Here is a 14,570-nt window from a genome sequence, read left to right as displayed (position 1 = left end):
AAAAAAAAAATGAAAAAGTTTTTTTTTTTTTTTTTTCTCTGTTAGTCTTAAGAGTTGTGGTTCTCAGGTGGTATGAAGTTTTTGGAGAGCTGGTTATTTATTAGCAGATTTATGGGCTCCATATCATAATAATAAATATACTTTCAGCTTCTTTTAATAACCCTCCCCATGATAAAATAAAAATAAAGTACTAGATCTCTCAATTACTAATTAATCCAAGTTTTTAAAAAGGTTGTTTCAAAAAAAAAAGTTAATTAAAGTTGTTATACATTTTTTTAGTTAAATAAGAAATGTCTTCAGTTTTAAAAAGAAAAAAAATTAATATTGTATACAAACTGTTTATTGTAAAAAGTAATGCAATTATAATTAAATTTAACTTAATTTCTTCATATGTATGAAAAACCTTCAAACTATCATTAATTAAAACTTGAATTATTTTTAAAATTTCGTATCGCAATTCATGATCTGTTATTTAATTTAAATTTAATATGCATGAATGACATGTCTTTGGACATTATTACATAATTATTACGTAACTAATTTATTTATTATTTGATACAATTTGAAATCTTTTTCTTTTCTTCTAAATTGTAAATATTTCATTGATAGTATAAACGTTTAGCTGAGAAAACTTTACACATGGATCACAACAACAACAACAAGAACAAAAGAACATGAAAGTATAAAACAGTAATTAAACGGGAAACCAAGTTTTTGGTCCATCTGCTCAACCAAGCAATGAAGATGCGAGAACAAGATGAGGCGATGACGTTTTAGTTGTCCTTCCCAGATACACGTTAATTAAAAAAGGAGAAAGACAATTGCAGATTGTAAAACACCTTGTTACGATAAACGAGTTTCTTAAGTGATCGAGTCAAGTATACATTAGTACGTACATATATAGCTATATAATGGTTTGAACAAACAATAATACTGGTGACCATTCACATTTTATTTTTCTACTACTCTTATTTTCTACTAGTCATACCATAAAACAATTTTTAATCCAATTCTTCATTTGATTCTTAAAAACAAAAGAATTTTATTTATTTTGGATTTTGTACGGGTTAAACCTTAAAAGCATCTTCAACCCATTTCTATTTTTTTCTTTAAAACAAAATAACTTCTTTTTTTCTTCTTTTTTTTTTTTGCCATCAATTTAATAGTCAAACCCTAAAAGTATCTCCAATTCATTTTTCCATTTTTTTTTCTTCAAAATGGAATCACTCCATTTTGATGTTGGGGTTTTCTCCAATTCTACTCCAAATTAAGTATGGAGAACTCTTTTCTAAAAAAAAAAAATGGATTGGATCAAATCTTACTCCAAAACCCTAGTTTTGAACTGAATATAGAAATGGGTTGGAGATGATCTAACTCTTTGTAATTTTTTAAATATTTTACTTTATCTTCCTATTTTGGATATTTTAAAATAGTTTAGTGTTTTTCCTCATACAAAAACCTACAAACTATTTTCTGCAAAAGTTATTTTAACGAAGGGCTTATTTGCAGAATTACTTCGTTATATATAGGCTTATATAGCCAACTTGTAAATGAGTGGAATTTTCAAATATCATAAGCACATATATAATTTTTGATGCCTTTAATTTATTATTTATATGGTATGATATAATTATAAAATCGTATAAATCAATTCTCTGTACACCAGGATTTCTCCAATGATATTCTGCGGTTCCCAAGAATTGTAGGTAGGAACGATTGGAGAGTTGTAGCTTTATATGCATTATAGAAGATTTTAGTGGCTACATAATTGACCATACATTATCACTATTTTCGTATCTATTTGCATATTCATTTCTTATCACGAACTATTAGCCAGAAACTCATTATGATTACTTATAGACAAACATGCATAATTACATCTAACTGCATTTATCGAAATTGATTTCGTCCATTAACTGCATTTATCGAAATTGCTTCCATGGTTCCATGTATATCGAGTTCAGAGTCAACCATAGAAGGAAAAGTACTGAAAAAATGAATTTCTAGTAATGGACGAAAATAGGCGAGAATCAAAATCACATATGTAATAAGTTAATTAGCGGACTATATTCAGCTGTTTTAGTATCCAATCCAAAGAGATTATGGGCATAGCTTACGAACATTTTGGTTAAGCAAAATTAGGGATGGAAGTAAATGATATTTTACTACTTATAAGAATTCTAATTTTTTTTTTATAACCATTATCGACTGATCCGTTTACTAATCTAATATATGAACAACTATTATAAAATTTTATATTCTTATCCTCCTGTATATTTTTGATAACAATATTGTAAGCTTTTGTTTTTTTTTTTGGGTTTTTTTAATTTGTTTGGTAAAATTTTACTCTATTTAACCCATATAAGTTTTACTTTGGGTAGTTGCTCATAATGAGAGGTGACCAAGTTGAGACTATGCGACAGGATGTTGCCATCCTCACTGTTGTGCACATTCGACGGATCCAATTTAAAGATTTCTCATAACTTTCGTATATTTTACCAAATANTTTTTTTTTTTTTTTTGTCAACCATTGGGTCACAACAGGCCGGCCCATTAGCCAAATAATCATTTTTTAATTATGTCAACTACTAAATAATAATTAAAAAATGTGTTATAGTCCTGTAAAGTTCTGCCAACTATATGTATCAATGTATGAATACACTTTAGAAAAAATGGTTCAATATTTTTTCGTGTCCTGTAAAATGGTCGATGACACACTATGAGTTAAAAAAAAAAAAAAAAAACTTACAGGGAGAACAAAAAAAAAGTAATATTAGACAATTATGTCGTGTCGTGTCGTTACACGGGTGGTTCTATCACTTCGGATGTAAAGGCGCCTCGTATCTATCTTATTCGAGTGAGACATATCACATTATCACTTCGTTTTCCTTGTATGATTTTCCAAATTCCAAAATCACCATGTACATAACATAACTCGAAAGTTTGTGTGCTAAATACTCCAATTTAACCTATATACTAATAGTGTCTCTTCAAAAGGAAAGAGTTATACTAATATTGATCAATAGTTCAATACAAGTTATTAAGCCAAAAGAAAAGAGTTAAATATCCAACCTCTATTAAATACTGTCTGATGATCTTGGTACATACGTTTTATTGGATTTAGGACAATTCTCATCAATATAACTAAAATAATTTTTAAATTTCAAAAATAGTATTATTATTTTTATTTCTTTAAAATACCACTCAATTTTTTTTTTACAAATATACCACAAAACTAAAACTAGAGATGTCAAACGGGCATGCCGACGACCAAACGGACCAACCGTGATGATCTGTTTTTCCAATGATCCGTGGTGTATCGGTCCACGACGAGCGACGGGCAACGTACCATGGCCCATATCCGCCCCGCAAAAATTGGCGGTCTAACGGGCATGCCCGCGGGCATTGTCTTCTTCTTCTATTCTACCTCCTTTATTACAATTTTCTTCTCTGCTACGACATGTTTCTCTCCGTTATGGACTTCTAAAAACCATAAGAATAAAAGCACAATGAGTAACACAAACTATAATACGGAAAAGAAGAGATTTTCTGTGGCTTAGTATTGTAGAACTTGGAATCTCGTAAGAATGACATCAACATAGAGACGCAATAGGGTCAGTGAATCTTCATACCCAGATAAATCTTACAATTTAGAAATCAATTAAAATAATAAGGTCGACCAAGATTGTACAACAATAAGTGTTAGACTATATAATATAGAGATGAACTTACCTGGAGAATGATGGTACTTCTGAAATAATATATAAACTCTTAAAAATTATTTTTAGTTTTTGTAGTATTTTTGGATTAAACACTTTGTAATATTATCTTATGATGGTACTTCTGAAATGAAAACTTAGTTTACTGGTGTTTTACATTATTTTTTAGTTTAAGATGAAATCAAACCAACAGATATGGGAATAATCATCAATTATGTAGTAAAGATAACACATGCACAAACATTAAATTTGCATTGTTAACTTAATTCCACTCAAGTGCAGTAACCTTTGCTTGGCACGACCAAGCCACGCGTTAGCGATGGCCTCACACGGGTTCATTGAAGGATGAAGCATGTTCATCAATGGCACGTGTATTATCTTCATTGGGCCTCTGAATCAGGGTGTGACCTAATTAAAAAAGTCAATTAGCAGCTTCATGGGTCTTTCTTTAATATACAGTATGTTTTAATGGAAAATGACGAAAGAAAAATGACAAAGTGGCTAACTTTTAGCATCAACCGGGATTGACGCGACTACTCGACATTGAAAAATCTATTTCACTTTTTTTTTTTATGTATTTTTCTGATATAATCAAATATTATTGACCCCTCAAGATCAACTGAAACAAAATGTCTAATGCCCCAAAGTCACGATGAAAACATATACAAATCCAAATAGTGTTTTGTCTTTCGCCTTTTCGCAGTTTCTTAAGTCTTTTTCTAAAGAGATGAACCTCAGGTATGCCCTCAACCACTCTAATTGGTAGTTAAAAAGTAGTGGTTTTCTTTGGACGAACATATCGTGGTATAGTAGTGATGACTATCCAACTTCGAACCTCCATATGTTTTTGAACACTTTTTTTTTTGTTTTTTTTGCAATATTACGATAGATACATTTAAAATTGATCCAATCAACTTATACCATGATAGTTTTCACGTCATGTTTAGTAATATTTTTATGTTTTAATAATGAATGGTATATCATTTTCACGTTTTAGGTTTTAATAAGATTTTTAATATCTATGATAAAAAAGGTAATTTTGTCAATTATGTTATCAAATAAACTTTTTTTTTTTGGGAAATGCCATTTCGAGAACCTCATATCAGGAAAAAGTCATACTGTCTTTTTGTTGCAGGGTTAAAAGACATAAATGATCTTTTGTGGTGTTTGCGGCTAGAATGAAGGTGTAATTGATGGGTAGTACGATTGCATTCATTGTTGACAAAAGATTGGTTATTATAGGAAAGGTATTAGTAGATGTTGATAAGAAGTGGTGAGCTAGGTAGTTGTAATCTCATGTCTGGCTCATTCGTCATTTACAATGGAGGAAAAGAAGAACGACTATTGAAGTCGAAGCCTGAGAGAAAGAAATTCGGAAGTTACAGTGTTACTAAGTAGGTTGGTACCCCGCTAAGCTGCGGGTTATTTTTAGTTTATTTTTTATTTATTAAATGTATTTTGTATTTTTAAAATACTATTTGTTTTTATGTTGTTTGGAATCAAATATTATAATTAATAAAGTTTTTTTTCTGTAGTGATCGATGGTATTTTTTTGTTTTACATATTTTTATAATTTGTTGTAGTTTGTAAAGTAAAAAATGAAAAAAAAACTAGACTTAAACAAATTGTGATTACTGTAATTTTTGTTACACATTGGTACGTGAGTCCGCAATTTTCAAAAAAAAAGAAAAAATACTTAGATAAATAAAAATTAAAATTTACTTTAATAATATATAAATTGGATGATAGTAAATGTGATTTTTTTTTATTATAACTCTAACCTACTCATTGTATATCACTACCAAGTACAATATTTTTTCCAATCAATCTCAATAATTGAAGTCATCTAATTTAGTTCAATTTTCCAATACAACATAATAAACCGGGATAAGATCTGCCTTTGTAAAAATTATATGTGGACGTTGATTAGGTAGCTTGACGACCTTGGAATAAAGTGTTTAGTTTAAATCATTGTCTCCTTCTCCACAAGATATCCTTTATAAAGCTTTGAAGTCTTGTCTTGGAGAACCAACGGCTTAAACCAGACATCTTGAATCACTTTCTGATATGAAGGTGGTGATTCTGTTTTAATGGTGTTCTCTATATTGCATGTGACTGTAGTAGGTGAGCGATGAATATTGCAATGAAGTTGTTGTTTCGTTCTATCCATAACTCATATATTAAAGCCTGCCTGCACCTCGAAGTGTGCCTCCAACTATTCTAGATATTGCAACTACATAACTGATCATGATTCTAATCTATCATCTGTTGTCTGCTACAAATTAAAGATGACGCTTTTGAAATTTACGAAGATCGAAGGGGAAATAAAAAATGCTAATTTTCACATAGAGAGTTCTGGAAGTAGTAGTAAGTAACTTGTATTGTACTAAACCTTGAAAAAAAAAAACGTTCTGGTCCAAAGCAGCAGTTTGCTCAATATCATCTTCATTCAAGATCTAAGTTAACAAAGAAGAGGTGAGTCAATTTACACAAACACTAATATTTCTTCTTGAAGCAACTCTAAAAGCTTAAATAAATACGACATCTTCACCTTAATTAGACATGCGATTCTAAAAGAAATTAATGAACTTTGTCATGCCCAAGTTGCTCTTTTGTGAAATTTTTAATCTTTTGCCTATCAGATGACAATTGTGTGGTTAGGGAGGGGCTTACCTGAGGAATTGATATCTCTATATCTCTCTTCTCTTCTTCCTTCATCTTCACATCACTATCTCTCTCTCTCTCTCTCTCTCTCTCTCTCTTTCTCTCTCTCTCTGTAACAACCCATCCCGTGGACCCCACTAGCCTCACTGCTAGATTGCCCCCATAGGCCCAAAGCTGGCCCTGCAGGGCATCGATCCTAACCTATCACTGTGGCAAATGGAACTACTCATCCAAATCCACAGTAGGTTATTAGTGCGCTAGGCGTTCCTCGAACCCTGGTCCCCACCCTTTAACAACCTTCCCACAGGATAAGTTGTCACCAATTGAATTTGCCACGGTGAGGGGTTAGGATCGATGCCCTGCAGGGCCAGCTTTGGGCCTATGGGGGCAAGCTAGCAGTGAGGCTAGTGAGATCCACGGGACGGGTTGTTACACTCTCTCTCTCTCTCTCTCTATTCTATTCTATCTTTTCAAATTTCTTCCCTATCCTAATTTTTAACCTCGCTTCTTCTTATAAAGAGTTCTCGATAACCGGAGAATTTGATTTCAGAATCTATAGATTTTGATGAAATTCTTGTTCGAATTAATTAAAGGTGAATTTGGTGAGATTGCTTTGCCTCTTTAACAATGACTTATGCTTCTTCCATGTCTCATGCCGCCAGAGTTGTGCGTTTTCTTCTCTTTATGTTTGTTTCATCGAAGGCAAAACTTTGTGACGATTCTTTTGTTTCTTCTCTCTAACTAAATTCAAGAGCAGTCTTATAGCGTGAAGGAGACGAACAAACAATTATAGTCTTCATGTTTTTTATTATTATTATGTCGGCACAGGTTTATGAAGTGAAAGACAACGTGATGTGGCACATATGAGTGTTAATCGGGCTGGCTCGACCCAGTCCGGCCCAAAATCCGCATATATTTGAGCCCTTTTCGGTCCGGTCCAAAATATTTTCGAGCCTATATTTCATAGCCCGACCCGGCTCTAACAGGGCTACAAGACTTTTCGGGTTTCTCCGGACTTATGTTACGGATCAAAAATTTAAACTTATAAGTTAGTTTATAACATGTCATAAAAAGCAATGTTTAAAGGTGCAATATAAAAAAAAATCAATCAAAATTTATATAACGCATCTATATTCACTAAAACTAACTTAATCTAAAATAAAAAAAATTAAAACCAAATAAAAATATATATAATTCATATAAAATATCATAGATAAAAAATTTTAAAATATTAACTAAGGTTATTAAATAAATATGAAAACTAAGATTATAGTTTTAAACTTTATTTATAATCAAACAGAAATGTTTTTAAAAGGTACAATTATATTTGTATAAGAGCTTTTCGGGCCGGTCCTTACCCGATCAGGCTATGCCCTAAAAACTCTAAAGTCCGAACGGACTGAGTCCAAAAGGCCCAATTTTTCTGGATATATATTTAAGTCCAAGCTCAGTGTTTTTCAAGACCAGGCCGGACCGGACCAGTCTGCGGGTTTTGGGCCTAATTGATTTGTCTAGTGATACATAGTTTTTTTTATTGGTTTAGAAATCTGAGCTGTATTAATTCAAATATTTTTATTGGCTATTGATTTTAATTGAGGTGTCAACACCTAACTTCAATGTTGAAGTTGATGTGTTACACAAGAAAAGCAACACCTCATTTTTTTATTGTATTAATAATACGTGGACAAATTACTGCTGCGGTGGACAAGCGTCATTTACAATAAGCAATAGCGAAAACTAGTTATATTGGACCTGTTCTTTTGCTGATTGTTTGGTTAGCGACAACGATTGTGCTAAACGACAATAGACGTAGGAGTTATCAAAATAATATGACAACAAAGGACATTAATGAAGGTGTCGCTGGAAAATATGGTGTTCACGCTGGGAAAAGTACAGGCGTGATGCAGCGACGAAGGAGTCGCCACAATAACCAGCGATTACAAAATCAATACACGTCATCATCTCTAAAACTATCAGCGACTCATTTGTTATAAAATTATGTTGTCAGTTCAGCTTTCCCTTTAGTTTTCAGTCGCAGTCGCTGGGATAGCGAGAAACAAAAGAACAGGCGTAGTTGTGAAAAATAGTGTATGTACAATGACTAATAGATACTTATTGCATTTGTGTATTTAATATCTCGGAGACTTTACGGGTTCGGGTATAGTGCTAATAACCGATAGTAATAAAATCGGTAAAACCCAAAAAACCGCTATTAACCCGCGACCTGGTGAATCGGTTGATCCGGCTGGTTAGCGGTTCAAAAAAATTTATTTGATTTTTGAAAAAAAATATAAGAATTCACAATTTTAATTATTTTAAAAACTTTTTATTCTTTTATAACTTAGACGGCAACACACATGACTCACGACACACATCTTTTTTCAACTTCTTTGTCATCTCTCATGCTTTGCGTAAGAACAGTAGATTGTTTTTGCCTTTGGAGATGTTTTATTAGTATTTTTATTTTATTTTTTATTTGAATTTAAAAGTTTTAATCATTTATTATTATTATTAAATTTCATACTTTGTTAAACCTGATATTCTTTTTCCAATATTTTTAAAAATGTTTATTTTATATAAATGCATTAAACATATTTTACTCAGTTGATCCGTGGTCGAACCTGGTTGACCCAATGACCCGGTGACCCGGGAGCTAGTCCAATTCACAATCCGGGTCGGGTTTCAAAACATTGCATATCGATGTATTGTTCATCTGTCGCTATAGACAATCTCTTTATTTTTACAAAAATATTTTCAAATAAAATAATATTTCAAATAATTACTCTTATGTTTATTTTTATTTTATTCACTTTAATTTATTACATTAAATTTGATTAAAATTAATTAATTTAGATTGTTATTTAGTTATATTCAAATTTCTTAGTTTAATTTAATTTATTTAGATTTAGTTTATTTTTAATAACTTTATTTAATTTTGATCAAAATTTCTTTATTTTATTTTATCTGACTTAAATATATTTTTTTTGAAAAAAAAATTATTTATTTTTGATGGTTACCTTATTTGTTTGACTGTCGTTGGATCACGAACAACTTTTGGTAGCTGTAGCAAACAAATAGGGCCTTCATTTGAACATACAAAGTAACCCAACGTAAAAATAAAAACTAATTTAAAACAACCAATTTGTACAGTAAACCAAATGAAACTTAAATAATTTGGACATCCATAACAAATTGATCCTGTGGGAACTTTTTAAGTCTATACAACTATGTCAAATGTATTGGAAAGAAATATTCCAGAATCTTGCTTTCCAATTCCTTTAGAGCTCATAACTTGAAGTTTCATATGTAGTAGACTGGTCCTCAGAAGTTTCATATGTAGACTGGTCCTCAGTATTTTCATATGTAGTAGACTGATCCTCAGAATGTTCAGATGTTGACTGGTCCTCGGAATTTTCATATGTAGACTGGTCCGTAAAAGTTTCGTATGTAGACTGGTCCTTAGATGTTTCATATGTGGGCTGGTCCTTATAACTTTCTCCAGATTGATAAATCTCAAAGAAGAAGTTTACCCCATTCACAACATCATAAACCATCAGTCCAACTCGTCCGCCAACCCAATTTCCCAAGGTACTTCCCACAAGATAACCAAATCTACCAAATCTCTGCTCACCCACATACCCTCCTGAGTAAGCACCAACCATAGTTCCACAACCACGCAAGAACCCTTCAGTTAAAGTCCCTCCAAAGTAAAGGGCTTCAAAGAAATCCCACCCGGCTGCTACTATTGGTCCAATGATTCGTTTCGCTTGCCTGGTAGCCACTTTAGCCGCTTTTTCACCCGCTCTCTGCACCTCTTTGGCTGCTTCATTTGGAGGCATGCCACTTACCAATGCCTCATGTAAGGCTTTCTCAATAGCGATGTTCCGGGCTTTCTCGACGTGAATAGATCTTATATTGTAGAAATAAAGCTTCACACCTTCTTTAACTGCACAGGATAAAGTTCCTGAACTCATATCGAAGCAGTTCAAGAATGTAAACTCTCCACTCTTTGATGCAGCTTCTTGTCCAACAAGTTCCCGACATTTTTCAGCTGTTATGCAACAAAGACATAAAGATAATCAGACATCCAATGCTTATCCTATAAGCCAATTTAAACAACGAACCCACAACCAACACAGTTTAGTCTTAACTCAAAACCAAACTTTTGTAAGAAAAACATAATGTGAGAAACATGGAATCTCACAAACCACAACAAAATAAATAAACAAGAAAAGAAAGCTGAAATGGCTGTTTACAAAACATCTTAACTAATCTGAGAAATCTTCTTGATGCTTGTTATAAGTCATATATATAGCTGAAACAAGTGACCATCATATGCTACGAATCGAAACTTTTGTGATCATATCACCAGCATGAGTGAGCAACACAGAGGTTCCAAAGAGTAAGTAAAAGGGAAAATGAATTCTGAACAACAACAAAAAAAACACAATAGTTCCGAACACAAAAACATTATAAGATACGAAGTGTTGAAATGTCAAATTGTAATTCTTAATAATTCTAGTCATTAATCCCATCGTAGGTCCAAGTCTTCCATAACCTTATTCATCAAATTCATGTTTCAACCAAACAGATCAAAGAAAGAGTATTAGTAGAACCAAATCGAGATCTCAGAACAAGTTCCTGAAAAGGCGATACCTTTACAACTACCCTAAAAATAGAAATCCAAAACCCATGATTGATATTTATACGAAATTATCCAAAAACACAACAAAACGCGAAATTGATGGTCAAAGATCGAAACTTTTGCGGAAACAAATCTAAAGTACCTGTCATACTGAGAGCGATTAATCCGAGAGCAAAGAGAAGAAACTGAATCCTTCTTCTTCGGAAGTCCATGGCTTTGAGAACCCAATAGATTAAAAAATCCCCAAATTCTTAACCCAATTTTACAAGAATTTATGCTTTAAGAAACACGAAACATTTGATTTGAGTGTGACGAAGGTTTCAGGAAACCACAAGTCAGAGGGAAAGACTCACAAGGTCATGTAAATCATATGACGGTTCAATTCCGGTTTAGTGTGAAATTAATTTGGTTTAGTGGTTTAATTTGATGAATCATGAATGAGATTTACTAAACAAATATATTTTAGTTGTATAAATAAGTAATTGTGATGATAAATCTGTAAATAAATGGACATAATTTGAATTGTGATTTTACAAATAAGTTCATATGATTTGGAATTTAGATAGTATTTGTTTTTTTTTGCTAAAATTTGAGATAGTGTTTTTTGGCAATATTTTTTCAAAATTACATTTTCTTTTCAAAGTCACTTGTTATTAATGTATTGCACCTAAAAAAAATAATATTTACTATTTTTAAATTATTAGATGAATTTTATAATTTGTCATTCTTTTACCAAAAAAAAATTAAGAATTTGTTAAAAATACCCTTTTTCAAAAATATCCCTTTTTTAGCTGTTTTTATTTTTGCTCTTCTTTAATTTTTAATAACCATTTTATCGAAAAATATTTTATTCGGTAAAACAAAAAAATTTCCCGCTAAAAGAATTTCCGACATATTTTCCCGCCAAAAAAAATTCGAAAAAATTTCCCGCCAAAAAATTTTGATAAAAATTTTTGACAAAAAATATTTTCCGCCAAAAAAAATTTATTGTTTAAAAGGTTTTATAAGGTAGAAACCTCATAAAAACCTTATAAACACCTCGTAAACGCTTTTAAAAGATTTTTAAAAGAGTTTTAAAGGGTTTTAAAAGGTTTTTAAAAAGTTTTTAAAACACTTTTTAAACGCTTTTACAAGATTTTTTTAAGGTTTTTAAAAGATTTTCAAAATGTTTTGAAAAAGGTTTTTAAAAAGTTTTTAAACACCTTGTAAACGAATTTACAAGGTTTTTAAAAGCGTTTACAAGGTTTTTAAAATATATAAGTTTCAAAAATTTGGCGGGAAAAAATAATTTTTGACGGGAAATTTTTTTGATTTTGGCAGAAAATTTTTTCGTTTTTGGCGGGAAAATTTTTCATTTTTAGTGGATTTTTTATTTTATTTTAGTGACTGTACATTCTTGTTGTCATTCAAAGAAAGAGTAATTTGGTCATTTTGTATATAAAGAGGGGTAGTTTTAAAAATGGTCAACATTAAGGGGTATTTTAAAAAAAGGACATGGAAATGTGGGTATTTTTGAAAATGCCTAAAAGAAATTGTCATATGACTTTTTTCACTATTCATTTAGTTTAGTAAAATAATATTATTAACTTACCAAAAAAATTAAGTTTGGTAAGATAAAAATTATGATTTTATCTGCATTTGTTCAAGATTATTTATCCAATTACGAAGATTTATAATATCATTTTAGGGAGTTTATTATATCATAGATTCGGGTTTATTTTGAGGGAGTTTGGATATAGTTTGATTTTTTTGTCATATGATTTTAATAAATTATGAATTGATTTATGATGGATTGTAAAAAAAAAATTATTATTGGATGGACGGAATGTGAATTGTTTTTTTTTAAAAGGATTTTTATATTATGTAACAAGAGATTTTGTTAACTAGATTATGCAAAGAAATTAAACTATGTATTTCGGATAACATACAAATGCAATTCTCTCAATAATTACCTTAAATTTTGATCATTAGTCAGAAATCATATTATCACCTCTTGTAATCTTAAAGGGGGGGGGGGGGTATTCAAATGAGTATTTTGGAGAATTTGATGGATTTAGGATATTTTGGATTATGAGCGTTCTTAGGATGTATTGGTGGATTTGTTAGTTTTTCAATTTTAAAAAAGAAAAAATAGTTTGTGATTTGGTGAGATTTTAAAAGAATATATTGGGTGATTTTAAGAGATTTTTAGAACCAAAATACAAAAATTGGATTCCAAACAAAACATTCTCGTCATGAAGAGAATAATTTTGCACGGCTATCGTCTTCATTCTCGTCATGAATAATTACAAAGCTACAATTCTCACCCTCTTGTTTTCATCGTCTCCATTCTCGTCATGTGAAGACATCAATGGAGGAGATTGAAGCATGTGAAACTCATCTCATCAATACCGTGACACGTGTTGTTTAGAGAAGGGGTAGAGTTTGCAAGTTCCTTGTTTCAGATGGGTTTTTGGAGGAGAAATCAATCGTTGAGCCTCTTGAAGCTTCAAAGACTGATCTTTTAGTGGTACTACTTCGTTTTCAATACGGTTCCCTTTATATCTATATTGACATCTTGATGGTTGTGTAACCCTTTTTTTTGTTTGTGGTTGTTTTGTATCAGGTTCATTCGGAGAATTACTTAAACAGTTTGAAAAGCAGTGCTACTGTCGCTAGGATAGCAGAGGTGATGTGATTTGTTTTAGCAATTCAATCTTCTACTTCATTCTTCTTGTTGGACTGACTTTTCTACAATGTATATAGGTTCCACCAGTTGCCTTTTTTCCTAATTTTCTTGTGCAACAGAAAGTTCTTTACCCATTCCGTAAGCAGGTAGAAGAATCATATGTTGCTCTACGTCTTTGATTGTTTCCTAGAACTTTATATATGCGGAGTTATTACAGAATCAGTGTGTGACAGGTTGGTGGGACGATTCTGGCAGCCAAACTCGCAACAGAACGTGGATGGGCGATTAACATTGGAGGAGGTTTTCATCATTGTACTGCCGAGAGAGGAGGCAGCTTTTGTGCCTTCGCTGATATTTCTCTCTGTGTTCACTTTGCATTTCTTCGTCTAAGAATATCAAGGTAAAGTTTATCCCCCCAACAACCTTCTTATGTCCTTAGTTCTTGACCTTATAAAACTTGTACATGGTTATGATAATAGAGCTTGATGATCATCAAGGGAATGGCCACGAAACAGATCTTGGCAATGACAGTATGAGAAACATTTATTTGTTTCACTATGTTTTGTCTTAATGGGACATGTTTTGATTATTTTATTTTTGAAAAACAAATCTTTCAAAATAACACCTCCTAAGGTGTGATTTTTTCTATTGGATTCCCCATGTAAAAATGTATCGAAGGTCTTTTAAAATCTGTGTGTTTAGTTTTCTATTTTAAAAAAGTTAGATTTTGAATAACAGTTGATTCTATATGATTTTGAAAAATTATTGATTGAATACCAAGATATTGTGAGTGAATTTGAATGATTTTATAGAAATTTTACATTGAATAACATTGGATTTGGAAAGTGATTTAAAAATCATAAGTTGAATAACA

General features: G+C 31.4%; 1 protein-coding gene across 1 annotated transcript; it reads right to left on the bottom strand.

Moving 5' to 3' along the window:
• Positions 9,448–11,375, bottom strand: LOC104758975. Its single transcript, XM_010481948.2, has 2 exons — positions 11,171–11,375; positions 9,448–10,434 (listed from the first exon to the last, which is right to left on the bottom strand). The coding sequence occupies exons 1-2, from the start codon at positions 11,238–11,240 to the stop codon at positions 9,662–9,664; spliced, it is 843 nt and encodes a 280-aa protein (XP_010480250.1). The 5' UTR covers positions 11,241–11,375; the 3' UTR covers positions 9,448–9,661.

This window comes from Camelina sativa, chromosome 17 (assembly GCF_000633955.1).
Source record: "Camelina sativa cultivar DH55 chromosome 17, Cs, whole genome shotgun sequence".
NCBI classification, from domain to species: Eukaryota; Viridiplantae; Streptophyta; class Magnoliopsida; order Brassicales; family Brassicaceae; genus Camelina; species Camelina sativa.
Note: the sequence above shows the minus strand (reverse complement) of the source record. Positions and strands in the feature narration are given on the sequence as shown.

Excerpts from the sequence above, each read along its gene's own strand:
- LOC104758975 (XM_010481948.2), bottom strand. The coding sequence starts at position 11,240 with ATGGACTTCCGAAGAAGAAGGATTCAGTTTCTTCTCTTTGCTCTCGGA. Across the intron at positions 10,435-11,170 it reads AATCGCTCTCAGTATGACAG|CTGAAAAATGTCGGGAACTT; the intron begins GTACTTTAGATT and ends GTTGCATAACAG.